Genomic DNA, 16,540 nt, shown 5'->3' with positions numbered 1-16,540 from the left:
GGGAAACATTTTCAAACACAAAGGACAAGAATGCGATCGAGTGTAGATGGATTTACAAAGCAGAAATCATGCCTGAACAACCTCATTAACCTCTACAATGAAGTTACTAGCTTGGTGGATGAGGGAAGATCAGCAGCCGTTGTTTACCTTACTTTAACAAAACTTTTGACACTTTCTCCAGTAACATCATCACAGAGAAGCTGACAAAGCATGGGTTAGATAAGTAGATAGGATTGAAAACTAGCTGACCAACCAAAGGTTTGTGATAAGTGGCACTAATTACTATTAGAGACTCAAAGAAACGCCCTACTTGTATACCCCAGGATCAAATACTGGAGCCATTACTGTTCAACATCTTGGTTATTGACCCTGACAATTGAATAGCATGCACCTTCAGCAAGTTTACAAATATTACAAGATTTGGAAGAACATTTGGAAGAATAGCTTAGAAAGAACTCAACAGGAGTGAAAAAAGGGCATACAGGCATCTCACGTAGTTCAACAAAGGGAAGGACAAAGTTATGCATCCATAATAATCCCAGGCATCAGCATATGCTGGGGTTCAGCTGGCTGGAAAGCAGTTTTGCAGAGGAGAACCCTTAGGGTCCTGATGAATGGCAAGCTGAGCATTAGTGCCAGCTGAACAAGAACACCAGCAATACACCTGTGCAGCAAGAAAAGGTCAATAGTATCCCAAGCTGCATTAGTAGGAGTGTTACCAGTAGGCTGAGGAAAAAGATCCTTCTTTCTATCTACTCATCATGAGTGAGGCCGCATCTAAAGAATTGTGTCCAGTTCTAGGCACCTCAGCACAAAAAAAAAAAAAAAAAAAAAAAAAAAAAAAAAAAAAAGATGTGCTGAAGGGAGTCTACTGAAGGGCAGAGATGATGATTAAGGAACTGGGGCATCTCTCATGAGAGAAGATGCTGGCAGAGCTGGGACTCTTCTGTCTGGAGGAGAGAGGGCTAAAAGGAATGATTCTTATCAATATATACAAGCATTTAATGGGAGGGAACATAAGATGACAAGAGCTCTTCTCAGTAGTGCCCAGTAACGAGCAGCAATGGACACAAGTTTTAAATGCAATGCCATCTGCAGATCAGGAAGTACTTCTTTACTGCACAGGTGATGGAGCATTGGCACAGGTTGTCCAGAGAGATTGTGATGAACTCCATCCTTGAAAATATTCAAAACCTTTCTGGACACAGTCCTTCACAAGTTGCTCTGGGTGACCTGCTTAAACACAGGATAGGACCACATGAAAAGATACTTTTTAATTTAAACAATCCCAAGATTCTGTGATTAATTCTCTTTTCTTGTTTCATGAAGTCTTCAAAGAGCATGGATTCTGAATAAGCTGCATGTAGTGAAGCAATACACTCAATGTATATTAGTTTCATTTGAATTACCTACGAGAAACTATGCATCATGTTTCCATGTGATCTATATGCAAACTTACCTCATGAAGTGCATACTAGTTATGGACAGAATGCTGTACTGCTTTTAAAATGCAAATTAGCAATTCAGCAAACCACTTCAATTACAGAAGTTATTTATAAACCCTTCCCTTCCTTGTAAAAGGAACATCAAAAACAACATAATATAATCTGTCTCCAGTTTTAAAAGCCTTCAGAGTTTTGTTTGTATGAAACTTGCATTTTCCAAAACCATGGTTCAAGAACAAAACAAGGTCTTGTTATTAAATTTCTCATACTGACTCGTCCACCACTTTGTCACTTGAATTTTAGTTTTGTTTTTCTAACTTAAGTAGAACTCCATATTCATTATTTTTGTTACCTTCATTAAAGTATCTAGGATAAAATGTTGCCTGTGTCCCATTTTTCAATTACAAGTCTTTACGCATTAGTATTGCAGATAGTTAATTTTTTGTCGTCAGTGCTAATACAGACAAGCAAATACAAAACCTAAAGCTACTCACATGATAACGTCAGTCTGCTACTTTAATGTTGGAAATTTAAATAGATGTGGAGAACTAAGACTACGTAATTGATATATTTGTAGTATCAGAGTATTATAGCTACAGAAGTATGCTATGTTTGTTTACACTGCAAACAGAAATGAATCCAGGGAAATGTTAGTGGATATTGAAATTCAAAAGGATTAGGACAAGCTTCAAAGCATGGTTATGAAAACTGATCCTCCAGTCGCTACTGTGTGAAGTACCAAGATGAACTTTTTAATACTTTTCATTCCCTTAAAATCTTTGAAGACTAAAATATAAAGTTTCTTGATCTTAGACCAATGTAAGAACAATACGTATTCAAGTATTTATCCATATTGCAGTGAAGTCTTTTATGAGTTGAAGTACATTTATTGTATTTTAAGACTGTAAAATGGATCTCCCAAAGGTAGCCATTAGCATTTGGCACATTTTCAAAGAGCAGTACTTAATTTTTGACAGCCATGCAAAATTGCTGGAACACTTATTGTCAATTTTGTCCACAGAAACCTATCATCTAATGGAAATCAAGTTGCTGCTATAAAATTCTCATTGGCAGTAACAAGTAAACAAAGCATCCTCTGTCTAATAATCAGCTGGGATAGGTGCAGTTACTATTATGTCCAGAATACATCACAAAGAGTTCCTGGGTATCTATCTTGCTAGCCAGCTAAAATGTCACTATTGAGCACTGTAACTTCTAAAAACTTGAGTACTTCTATCTCCTTCCCTTCTTTTCTCAGCCACTACAAAATTCATAGAAACATAGAATATCCCTGATTGGAAGAGAATCCCGAGGATCCAACTCCTGACTCCATAGAAAATCACTCAAAATTCAAACTCTGTGTTTGAGAATGTTGTCCAAATGCTCTTTGAACTTTAGCAAGCTTGCAGTTGTGACCATTGCCCTGGGGAATTTTTTTCTGAGTCTGATCAACCTTTGGTGAAGAACCTTTTCCTAATATCCTAATCTGAATGAGATAATTGAGATTCCATGTGTTGTCATACTGACTTCTTCATGGCTCATCAGCAATAGTTGAACATCAACACATAGAATCTGTAACCATTAGGATATTTCCTTCACACACTTTCCTACAAAAATCAATTGTAACAACTTGCTGCACTCCACTTGTTTTGTAGTATTTCATTCCTGTTCTCCAGACTATCCAAGGTCTAACTCCCTACCAAATCTATTCAAGCTCCCCTTCCTCAGTTTCTCTTACCCTCTCTTTTCCTTCCTGTTTAACTCTCAGCTAAGCTGAAGTACTGCTCTAAAAACTCTGAATCCTCACACAAATTAATTCACTGCTTAGGAATGATGAATGACTCTCAACATCTTCGGTTTTAGCCGGTACCAGAACTGTCTGAGTTTGCATGTGCAGTTGGTGTATCGGAGATCTAATGATACTTTGCTGACAGCAGGTGTGGTCTTTCTCCCCGTCTATTCTGTCTCTTAGCAGCAGAGTAAAAAGATCTTGCCTTGCACTAGCTTTGGTTTCCATTAGATAACTAGTGAACCATTCCACTCACTAAAACAGCAGAAGTTATTAACTTCTCTCCTTGCTGGCCTAGTTCTTAAACTTGTTTAGTGATCTGACTTAAATTAGTGGAAAGACAGACAAACAGCAGACTTGTTCCAATGAGGCTGTGAATGGTGAGAAAGGAGGACTTTGCTAGGAGTGGGGAAGATAAAAGGATGGACTTTCCCTTTCAGTGTAACAGGCTCAACCATTTTGCCTGGCACTAGCCTTACTTATTCAGTTCTACTCATGTTATCTTCAGTTTCTCTTGAGAGCTAATCACTTCTTTTCCCCGTATTCTCCTTGATATCACAGGAAGAGTCAGTCTTCCTTGGCTAGAAAATTGAGGTGACATCATTCACTCCAGTAGTTGTCGCTTTCATCATTCCTCCTTCTTATACTTTTTACATAGTAGCACTAATATATATAAGGAAAGCATGATGAATGACCCATTCCAATATCTTCAGCTGACTCAAAGCATGGTCACAATCCTGGAATAATTAGATGTTTTAGCTGACTTGCCTAAATTCATAGACACTATGACATACCCAGGAATTTTTAAGTTTCCTGTTCTGAGTCAAGCAACTACTAAAAATATCATCGATCTTCCCTCTTTTAGAAAATACTCAGTAAGACAGCATATTGGTGCCAACCTGCATTAATAAAATGGTTCTGAAAATTTTCTCCCTGGACTTTTCTATCAGCACAAACAATTGGAGAGAAAAGCATAGTTGGGAACAGCAAGGTTTCAAAATATTTTTCACTTAGACATGTATTCAGATGTGTTGAGAATGGTTTCAAAATCTAGCTTAGTTACTCCAGAGCTAGAGAGGGATAATGTATTTCTATGTTAGGACATGAGGAACTTCCTACCAAAATACAAATCAGGGCTGTAGATTTACAGCTGTATGTCTTGGTGTTTAGGCAGTAACATGGAGATGCCTCATTTGTCTCGCTATACTATGGCCTATTACTTATGTCAGCTTACAGAAGAGTAGTACAACCAATGCTTTGTAAATAAGGACAATTTAACTCCTATTTCAGAAAATGGGAAAGTCATATCATCCCAGACCCAAAGACTCATCTACAATTCTACGTATGGAGGTATAGTAGGAATCTTTTCCTTCAAGATACAGATTTCATGACGCATGGGTAATAATGCTGGCAAGTTGTAATACTATTGCTTTGTTTCCTTTTCTTGTATTACATTTTTAATAAAGTTGCAGTGGTATTTGATATCTACACTAATGTTGTAAGATAATTGCAAACAATAACTAAAATTGTTTTTTCTGCACTTTGTTCTCTTTACTAAGATGTTTCTGCTAAATAATTATGATTTTAAGCCAGCAGATGCTATTTGTGCGCATGTGTTCTTATTTGGAATTCAGCAAAAAAAAGTACAGTTCCCCATCCACAGATTCTAAGTGAAAAAGTCATTAAAGGCTAACTCAGTTCACTGAAAGATATGATCAACATCAGAAACAATAAAATGAACAGGACAACAAAGAACAACAATCCAAGGAAGAAAGGAAACAAGAATCTAACACATCTTTTTGGCTAACAGTGTTTATATCAGCTTTGTCAATCCTTCAAACAACACTTTAACTTAGCCTTGAGTGAAACAAGAATTACAAAGCAGCTTCTAGAAGCAGCAGGCACAGGCAGTATTCAGCACCCTTTAACTAAGGTAATAGTTCCACATTCTTACACAACTCTTCCTCTTTAAGCCTTGTCTTTCCATCTGTTTTAATCTGCAGCATTCTACAACTCATCTTGCACCAGCAATACTTATTAGGCCTGACTCTAAGGCAGTTTAGGTAATCTCCCAGTTTAATCCAAAAAAAAAAAAAAAGGGGGGGGGAGGGAAGAAAAGAAGTTGTGCAATTTTACTGAACTGGATTAGCCAAAGGTGTACTGGATTAGACCCAAATTGTCTATGAAGGACATAGCATTGGGAGTGCAAAGATGTTTCACAGAAGAAGCTCAAGTCTAAACAAATACTAAGAAATAGAAATACTAGAGGGTTTTTTTCCCCCCCATGTTTCTCAGAGTTTCCCTTTCAATTTGAGAGCAAAGAAAATTATCATAATTGTCCTGAAAACTGTTAAGGTTTCAGATTAGGACCCCTTTCTCATTTATAAAAAAATGAGATCATCACTTTGCACTTTCAATCCTCCCTGTAATGCATGCACACCAGCCTAACCACACCCAGACCACTACAGAGTTAAGTCCTCCAGCTTTCTCAGAGAAGACTGATGCAGATGACAAAATTCTAGCTAATAAAGATAGATACATGGTATACAGCTTTTTATTTTTATATTCACAGTAAATATTTATGCCAACACCCACACACTCAAATGCATTGTAACATGGCCCCTGAAACAGTCCTTCTAAAAGCAAGACATTGTTGCTGCATTAACATCTTAAAGCTAAATGGTCACACCAGTCCTATACTTAAGGCAGTGTAAATTAGCTTGCTTATGCAATATTCTATCAGTTAATCTGAACTAAAAAGAATGCTTTGGACAATAAAAGCTATGACAACATTTTGACAGACTAGAACACACGAATAGCAGGAACATTTTATATAGAAAAATATCTAATTTAAAAGATTATCTTAGCTGTTGTGTTCAGATATAGTTCTGAGTAAGTTAAAAGTTCATATGTAGTTAATGATAAAAGAAATACTACAGCTCAGTGTTTCCTCTCTCTGTGTACCTGTTTAACTTTGGTTAATAGGGCACATTCACTAACAATAGCACTGAATAAAATAAGATTAAAAATACATCTGAAAGTAAATCATACATAATTATAACTTTTGTTTTTAAAAGTCAATAATTTTTCTTTCATTGAAAACATTATTACAGGCTAGTATTAAAAAAATCCCTCTGACACTTTCATGGATTATCAATTCCATTAGTTTTTATACATATAAAATCATACTGACCTGCACAGAAATTCTGCTTTGTCTGAGTAGTTAGTCTCTCTTGTAGAGTGCGCTTTTCAAATTGCCCTGCAGTTGCATTCTGATGTAAGCATGGTTGTCTGATGGCAAATCCCAGTTCTCCAGGTTCAGAAAACTTCAGATAAAATGGTGACTCCAGGTCATTGAAAGAGAGGTTTATAGCACTTTGCCTCCCACTGCAGTAGTCACCAAGCATAGGTTCGTCTTCAGAGTTCTGTGCAGGTAATGGGAGAATCCGATGATGCAGCTGTGGGGTAGGCAATCTCGAAGATAATGGAGAAGGAATAGGTGACATTTGTTTGTGTGTATTAGATAGCAGATAGGAATTACTAAAAACATTACTCACTGCTACTAACGAGGGTGAATGCAGCTTTTTCTCTTCCAGCTTATTACTTGTCTGAGAAACATCAGGGTCTTCATTTGCAGGCAGGTTCAGAAATAAATGCTTGTTTTTTCCCCAGGATACCGTGGTTCTTTTCTCATATATTGAGCCTGGCAGGTTTTTGTCTACTCTTGTAATTTGTTTCAGTCTCTTCCATTCTGCAGCTTCATCTAAACTGTCACTCTGTATAACTTTCAGAAGAGCTTTATTGACTGCTCCCACAAGGTTGCATGACTCATCGGTAATGTGCACTCTCTCTGCTTTGTACTTCAAAACAGAGCCATCTTGCTCCTCTTCCTGCAGCACGCTGTTTCTAGAGTATCCAGCAGTTTCATCTGCTGAATATCCATCAGTTCTTGATATAAACACATTATGTACTGTTGTGAGAACAGGAGAAACCATTTTTTTGTGAAAATCAGATAATGACTCTGCATGGGTTTTCGCAGCTTTTTTGTCACAAGATTCTGAATCCTGTACTTCAGCAGCAATTCTGAATCCTGGTTTTTTCTTGCATACCTGGTCAGTACACTTGGCATTTTTCAAAATATTAGGAACTGCAGATTTGCTTAACTTCTCTAGGTTGTTAGATAGATTGTCCTGAGATGATTTTACCAATGTGATATTCTGCTGTACATTTATAACTTCAGGAATGCATTCTGCATTATCCAGTAGTTCACTTGCAACTTTATCATCATTGCCTTTTGATACAGAACTTGTTAAGTCAGCATCCAGTTTCATAGCTTTGTTGCTTTCAAGAAAATAACCCTCTTTTATCCCTCTTGCCAGTTGTATACCAACATCTGGTGATAAATAGTCTTTACCTTTTGCTGTTACACAACTGGAGGCAGAAAAGGAACCGGGAAAACTCCTGGTAGAAAGTCCCGTGGGGAGCATCTTCTCATTACTCATTTGCATGCCTCGCCCCCTCAGTAAAGAAGGATGTTGTTCATATAACTTATTTCTCCCTTTCCAGTGCCTGAGTTCAAAGCTCTCTTTTCTTCTATATTTCCTCATTTTCTTGCCATTTAATTTGTCTCTCTTTGCAGAATCCAGAAAGAATGCCTGATGATATGCATAACTGGAACAATCATCATATTTAAGTTCCATGACTCCAGAAACAGCCTGTTTCTTTTCTTCCTGATGTCCTGTGTTAAAGCCCAGAATATTATGTGATCTCAAAAGACTGGATAACAGTTTTTCCTTTTCAGCAGTTAGTCTGTACAACTCAGTGAGAATGTCTTTTGTTGTAGTTTGCTTGAAAATAATCTCTCTGAAGTTTTCATATGGCTCTTCTCTCATCTCCAACCTCTCCTGTACTTTATAGCAATTACAGAAACGTTTACTGGTTCTATCCAGAGTCACACAGCCTCTGTAAGTAAATCCTCTGACTTTTCCCTCTGGAAGATAGAAGCTGATGTAACAAAGCTCCATTATGGGTTTGTGCAATTGAAGGATAGTATGCGTGCCTTCCATTATGCTTGCCAAAGTAGTCATTCATTTAAATTATGTACTAAGTGTATCAAAGCTTTCATGACATAGCATGTGAAGCAGAAAATGGACAGAAGGCATCTGAGTAATCTTCAGCAATAACACTGTCTGCTGGAAAAAAAAAAAAAAGCCTGTCAAACTTGGTTATGGCAAATTTAATATGACAAATAACAAACCCACAGTAGCATAGCCTCATTTTTGTTGTTTTTTTTTTTTGTTTGTTTTGTTTTCTCTGATACGCATTTTACCTTAAAAACATCACAGAAAGCATGATATTGCTAAAAACTCATATTTGAGTCAATCTTTCTCCTATACACCACAGCTATCTCTAGGGTTCTCTTTCAAAAGGTCACAAGATGTTCAATAAAACACCCAGTTCAAAGAGTATTTACTGTTCAGTGCTGAAACCTACTGCCCTCTCTCTGTTAAAAGTTAACTTGCTGTTACACACCTGGTTAAAAGAAATCACTCAAGCATATATGTTGTTTTTCAGCTCAACACAAACAGCACCATAACACCACCACAGTGTAATCAGCTCTTGCTATTTATTGCACAGCAGGGAAAAAAATAAAAATGAAAAAGATGAAAATTTACGTCATCAGTCAAGCTGTTCTGACACCAATAAAAGTTGCAAGAAAAGAAGTGTTTACTTGGTTAGTATACTCAGAACAAGGATCCATCAAATAAGGTATAAATCTATTTTGATTCAAAAAGCAACAGTGTAACTGTATTCCTATAAGCAGGTTTGCTGAGCCTTGTTATTTCTTTTTCTTTACATTGCGTTGTATTTTCTTACTAAACATTGAATTTGCTTACATTCCTTTGATACATATGTTTTTTGTTTTTTATAAAAGTTAGTTTATAAAAACTTAATTGATTTTGAGAACTTAATTGACTTTTTTTATGAAGGAGGAACTCAGCAATCATAATTTAAGTGGGGAAGTCTGCAGTCACTAGGAAGTGCATAAGCATCAGGAAAAGAACCTAAGCTCAACAGCAAATCCTGCAGCACACAAAGCTAGGGAGCACCTACTAAGTCTTCCCTTTGTAGAAAGTTTTAATAACCACAGTCTCTCTTTAAAAACAGTATATCAGAAACTTCCATCATTTTGAAATAGTCAGCCTTAACCTCAGGCAACAATAAGTAAAGGAAACTGCCACATTACCATGTCACACATTTCGGTTTTATGCACTTTTTCAATATACAAATACTGTATCAGTTTGTAGCATGTATCCAGTCAGAAATTAAACAGCACCAATAACTTTATCATGAATCCATATCACCATATCCTAATCTAAGCAGCAAGTGGCATTTACCCAAAACATCATTCCTACCAACAAATAGTAACTTCTGCAGATTTTGAGCTAAATTTTAAAGCATTTCATCTAATTATTTATTCTTTAAATAGTGTCAAAATTTCTATTTTTTGAGTAAAAGAGTAAATTTCCATTTACTTCATGCCAGTGAATACACATAGGCTCTCTCTTCAAGGACTGAGCATAATAAGAAGGAAGATCTCCATCAGCTGAGCTTCTTAATTCTGTTTACCAGCATCCTGTAGTGACGTGGCATTCAGCAGCCTTTACAAATTCCAGAATGGGTAGGACAGGTAGAACACCTTCAGTTATTACTTCTGTTGAAAATAGTCTTGTTTCTTCATAGATATACAAGTTTCTTAGAAAATTCTGCCTTCTTTGTCTTAACTCACTGCTTGATTTTGACGTTCTGACAAGGTTGAGTATTGCTAAGAAGTGTGGCTTTACTTCTTGTTCTCCTTATCTCCAGCTGCACACAACTGCAGCTTCTCTGGAGTAGAACTGATGATTATGCAGCCACAGGGAGTCACACTGGTAGATGCACCCCAGTCCCCAGTGTGGTTCTGCATGTAGAAATAACTAAAGAACAATTTTCCTTCAGAGATATCTCTAACTTATTCTCCACACCAGTAGTAGGGAACAACACTTACGGTAGTGTTTTGCAAATACATCAACTTAGCCAAATCACTAAATTGCCCCTTGAGTCATCTAGTGTGGTGAGTTACAACAAATATGAACTAGTTAACTTGTGGATATTTTCATAAATAAATACTCAGCCTCAGCTAATGAATGCTGAGTCAGTTCTTACTTACAGGGGAACTTTATGGAAGAGCAGAATTCCATGGGAGTAGCTGGGCAGAGAGACAGACGGCAAAGTCCATATTTTTGTCCACTGGCAACATACAGTCATTAAACTAGGAAGCAGAATAATTAACTGGAAAGAAAAAGAAAACAATGAAAACTAGTAAAAATTAGCATTTCCCAAATAGCCAAAATCTATGCTTAGCATTGACTTGAGGAAGATGATGCATTACAACAAGGTGTTTATCCATGAAAATAATAAAAAGAAGCAATATAAAGAAAGGGGATTGTGTTTAATAAAGGGAATAAATCAGACAAATTCATAGTTCTATCTAGAAAAAAACCTCTTAGCATTAGTCTGATATATTTTTGTGTTCGTTTGTTTTGTCCCAAGCGGAATGGCATGTTGTCAGTAGATGAAACAACTAAAAGGTAATAGCATCATGGAAGCTACAGACAGAAACTGAACATCCTTTTATTGACATCTACAACACAGAGCGGAATGCAGACTGTTTTGAAGAATATGTTGCTCTTGGTAATGTGCAAGGAATACATGTGTAAGGGTGAGAATTTGCTAGTCCTTGCAAAAAATACAAATTTTTTGGGCTGTAACACCTCCAGACACAAGTAGTTTCCCTAACTTAATCTGACCTTTGAATCATTACATTACTAAAAATCAGACCTACAGCTCCCACTTAATCATAAAACAAACAAAAGCTGTTTTTAAATTAAAAGCAGATAAGTCTATTCTAGACTTTGATTATTATTTCAACTACATTTAAGTTACATTACAGTCTCTGTCAACAACCTATTCAGCTGGCTCAGACCTAAGTTGGAGGACATCCAATTTTCTGGAAATTAAAGCCTCAATCAGGTAAAAATTACAGTTCAAGTAAAGCACAATTAATCTAAAGATGACTTAATTTTATCTACAGAAAATATAGCATGGAGCGATGACAACAAACTTCAGCATATATACTCTCAGTTTTATGTACTTTAAAACAACAGTAAAAGAGAAGTGAGATTCACACTGAGAAAAATATTTTGAGAGAAACAGCTATTTAGTTGAGATAGCTATTTCAACACCAGAAAGAACAAATAGTGTCCGAGAAGCAACCAATTCTGTTGCTGCATTATTTATTTTTAATTAGTAATAGAAGAATAGCGAGTTAACTTTGTTTTGCAAACAAAAAAGTTGCAGTTTAAGTGCTCCTCAATGTCAAAAGTGAACACATTCAATGGTACAAGCAGACACCATTCAAGACTTCCCTGTGATTTAAGATTCAATATAATACCGTGAGATCCAATCCTTCCACCCAATGACCACCTGCTCTTCTCTGTCTTTTCCTATCAAAAAACAAAACTGCTGTTCAAATTGCTCTCATAGAATGTCAGGTCTCCATTGCTGCAGTTCCATCCCTCCAGTAGGACACATCGCCTCTGCTCAATACAGCAGGTGCTCCTCCTTGCCCTGACCTTTAACCAAGATCCCTTACTCCTCATTTTCCCAGCTCTCTCAGATATCTTTTTGTTATTAGATAGCAATGTGTCCCTACGTTCATCAATATGTTACTTTCTATGCTATGTGGTACAGCTCAAGAACCACACCAAAACAGAAGAAACTTGGTAAATGAAAGGAGGCAAAAAGGCGAAGAAGGGAAATCCATTTCATAGACTAGAAGAAGCAAATGAAGCAACTGCAATATTTACGAAGCATGATTTCTTTGATAGAGACAAGCTCCAGCATTTTCTTCCCTTCCTAAACTCATATGCTTCTCTGAGGTTCTTTCAGACTATCATTTGACTAAATAACAAATGGTATCACTAGAAAGATAAAGTGATTATCTATTTGTGAAGACAATGTTACTTCTCTTTGCAACAGCACAGATATACCTAACATTTCTAAGAGTAGGAACTTGTCAACTACAAGCCCAAGCTGTTTTTACTGCATTGTGACAAGAATTCTAAAGTAACACTATTTAAGCTTGTGTGAACTATACCAGGTATTGTTAGCAATGGTAGTTAAAAATACCATTCTTTTCAATTACACTGTACAAATACTGAACTATGTTAGAAGAGTTGTTACAGTGAAAGAAAGTCTGTCAGACAGAACTGGTTTATTAAATTTCAGACGTCATGCAATGGCACAGGGGAAGTATTAGAACACATTAGAGCCAATCAATTCAGATGAAACATAAAACATAGAACATAAGGCTGAAATTCATTAAATTAATCCACAGTGCAGAGCTCTGTATACTCTGTATACCAAAAAAAAAAAAAAAGATTTTAAAAGGTAAATGCAAATAGTAACAAATATGCAAACAACAAAAATGAATGGAATTCACCAGAAAAGCATGTTAAAATGTCTTGGATCTTTTACAATCTCTGGCTATATCATTCTGTCCAAATTAATTCAGCATAGGACCAAGTTCATACAACAAAGTATTCTGAAATCCAACTCCTGAATACCTTACCTTGGTGACCTGAAGGGAAAGAAATCTAAATGACTTGAAACAAACTCATCACTTAAGAAGATATACTATACATGGCAAGTAAAGATGATTAAAATTGTTTTTAAAAGTTTCTGGATTGACTGAATAACATGATGATGCCTCACTAAAAACAAACGTTCTCAGCAGCCTAACTATCTTGCACTTGTTTCTTGTCTTTTATGGACCACAGTCTCACTTTGAAAGATCTGTAAATAAGCATATTACTTTTCTAGCTTATAGAAGATGAAAAACTAATAAAAGATGGATCATCATTTATATTTAAAATTTATATTACACTTGACTAGTCAGGTTGGAAAGCAAACATAAGAGCTATATTGCATTATCCAATCTCAAAAAAAAATTATAAAAACTAGAAAACAAAACTAAAATAAGATTGAAATCAATGACTTCAAATAGATTAGTCTCTGAAGTGATAAAAATATTTTCCATGTTCAATAGCAAGTAATAATCCCTATCTTTTGTTTCAGAATTATCAAAACATTTGTTTTTCAAATAGAAGTTCTCCAACATAAACCATCACAAATCCTGCCAAATATTTTCAGCTGTACTCTTACCAAGAAAGTTCCTTTCTTCAGATTTTTGCTGCCATGACTTGAGCCAAGTGATTCCCAATACAACTTATCTACAGTAATACTTGAATGTAGCTGAAAGCAATTGGAAATACAAAGTAATTTGTACAAGTAGATTTTTTCCTGTTAATATGTGCACTAATACGCCGTATTTTATTTTATTTCCAGAAAAAAAGAACTCTCCCACCAGAAAGAATTATATTGACATGAAAATTCTCATCCTATTGCAGCCTACTTCAATTTAGCAAAGCAATATGTTGTTTTTTCTGACACAACTGCGTCATCAAATTAAAAAAAGAAAAGATGACACAGACTGTCCTCATGACTACTAAAGATGTGTTGACAGAGTTCAACATGATAGGACATACTAGTCCAAAAATCTGTTTGAAAAAGTTAATTTGCAACAAACTACCAAGTGAAATTTCTATAATAAAGTCTTCCATTGAATGCTTAAGAGTAGTGAATAAAAATTCTGCAGTAGGTAACTATGAAAAACTCTGAATGATTAAGCAGTAAACAGACAGAAAAAGAGCAAAGGCAAGCTGTATGCATATCCAAGTAAAACCACTCTTAACACAGTTAATAGTCTGTTTGAAATATGATGTTTTTTGGTTCAGATGCTGTACTCTATGAAGCCATCAATACCCTTCCACACTTCTTGCACTTCTTGCTCCTCCAGCTTTGTTTGCAAAAACAAAAATAACTGCCTTTATTTTATCTTTTAACTGAGATTTTCCTTAGGGGTAAAAAAAAAAAAAAAAGCAACATTCAAGGAGACAATATTTTCCATTGAAAATTGCACTTTAAATAACTAAATTGTCACAAAGGTATAATTGAAAATAGAATATGAACTGAATATAGATTTTAATAATTACTTGCTGTTTTACTAGGAATAAACAAGTTTAGTTCATAGCATTGGTGAAATAAGCATCTTCATTTTACACGATACATGACATGTCAGCCAAACTCTGCTGAAAACATCAGTACTGACCCTCATAGCTCTGTGAAACAAAGCACGTGGAGCTAATTGATCACAGACCTTAGAGCAACCTCATCTAGTTGAAGGTGATCCTGCTCTTGGGCAGGATGGGGGCTGGAATTAGGTGGTCTTTAGGTTCCCTTCCTACCCAATCCATGCTAGGACTCTACCTCAGAGAATCAGGTTGCCCTCCTGGCCCAGGACTATCAGTCCACTACAGCAATTACAATTATTTTCTACCTTTGTTAAAAAGATTACAATCATTTTCATGATACTCCAGACCACATCTTTTTAACTGATGTGTGAGGAAAATGACAATGCATTAAGAATAAATATCCAAAATTTAGAAAGGTCAAGGTACCACATAGAACATTATTACGGCAACTTGACTTGTCCTCTCAGCATATCTAGGAGACAAATGCATGAAGAGTTATGATTTGAAGAGATAAGTTTATATAAACAAAAAATAACTCTTTGCTGATATGAAAGTAGTATTTTGCCAGATCTGGAAATTGAATGTTATGACTATTTCAACTATTTTAAAATAATTTAAGACACTTAAAATATATACAGAGCTTACTCCTCAAAAACAGTATTAAATGGATATTCTGTGATTCATTATTTATAGGGTAGTGTAAGATATACACAGTTAAATAGCTCTCCTCTACAACTTTTTGTGCCTAAGATGAATACTCAATAAAATAAAATCACGTAACTTAAAAGTTAAAACCATTCCTGCATATATGGATAGAGGCATGTGGCTGACATTCGGCTGAAATCATATAGCAATGTAAAAATTAATTACAGGCAAGAAGAAACATTTTTTTGCCTCAGGAAACAGAGATCTTAAAAGCTGTACAGATACTTGTCAGCTGATGTTCAAGTAATAAACAAGGTAAGTCTCTACATATCTCTATTCATAAGTCTAAAAATGTAATCTTGACATACTTCAATACAAAAGCACAGTATAATAAAGTAAAACAAAGAAATTGACATCAATAGCAAACAATAACATACACTTACAAGATCAAGTTTGCATATTTTAGACCAGGGTCATAAACTTAACGTGACTTTCCTATATACCAATTTTAACTCAAGTTAATAATATTAAAAAAAAAAAAAATTGTATTGAATACATTATCCTGGGTAGGTTATATGGGTTACTAGTAGGTAATTTCCACTTCTGGCAGCATGTACAGGTTATAAAAGAAACATAAATGAAATATTTTTTTAATATAGAAGAATTATCTTGTTAATCCTTCAAAAGCATTAATTTTGATTTTTGCAAATTTAGCCAGGCAAGAACTACATCTTCCATATTACATAATAGCTTGGATAACTGATAGCTGATATTGGTCAGAATATATTTTTTAGATAATACTTTTAATATAAGAATATTGCAGTTTATAAGTAATTACTCTAAAACAAACATGTAAAAAACTTTATACCCCATTTCATTTTAAACTTTTTAGTTTTTACTTTCTAGATGGAGTAAAATATAGTAGCATATTTTATTGTATGCATATCAGCTAAAGCAACTGAGTTAGTGAGGTTATTGCTTGAAATAGCTCACATTTATTGTACTGTCTCGTATTTAATTCATATTTAATTTTGCTAAACCAAGAAACAAGATTTGAATTTGTGATCCCCATGCTTGGTAATGTCATGCAGATATTTAAAAAAGTATTTAATATACTGCCTTTCAAATTAAAGGTCTTTCACCAAATTTCACTTTCAAAGACACATTTTGAACTTAAAACCCAATTCGGTATGTAAGGAACCCAAAGAACAGAAAACTAAAATGCTAAAGTGGAGCCGATCTTCAAGGTATTTCATGAACAAGGAGAAGAATTTTAGATGCAAAGGCCTGGATCTACTGCAAAAGATGATGAATGTTCTCAAGGAGCTACAGTAGCAAAGACAAGAGAAACAGAACTAAAAATAATGATAGCAACAATTTCCAATAATGTTTTAGACATTCAGAAGGTCCCCTGGTCCCCTGCTTAAAATCCAGCAAGATTTGAGTACACTTTTTTCTGCAAGGAA

The 16,540-nt window shown here is 35.3% G+C and overlaps 1 protein-coding gene across 1 annotated transcript in view; it reads right to left on the bottom strand.

Moving 5' to 3' along the window:
* Window positions 1-10,568, bottom strand: part of LOC104911162 (formin-1-like) — a 40,402-nt gene extending 29,834 nt beyond the window's left edge. Inside the window, exons 1-2 of the mRNA XM_031553592.2 lie at window positions 10,445-10,568; window positions 6,428-8,426 (exon numbers count right to left, since the gene is read on the bottom strand). Of these exons, the coding sequence (XP_031409452.2) occupies window positions 6,428-8,321 (1,894 nt within the window). The 5' untranslated portion in view covers window positions 8,322-8,426; window positions 10,445-10,568. The remainder of the gene's footprint in view (window positions 1-6,427; window positions 8,427-10,444) is intronic.
* Window positions 10,569-16,540: the final 5,972 nt, after the last annotated feature.

This window comes from Meleagris gallopavo, chromosome 5 (genome assembly GCF_905368555.1).
Source record: "Meleagris gallopavo chromosome 5, MGAL_WU_HG_1.1, whole genome shotgun sequence".
Taxonomy (NCBI): domain Eukaryota; kingdom Metazoa; phylum Chordata; class Aves; order Galliformes; family Phasianidae; genus Meleagris; species Meleagris gallopavo.
The sequence above is the reverse complement of the archived record's forward strand: the minus strand, read 5'-3'. Positions and strand labels throughout refer to the sequence as shown.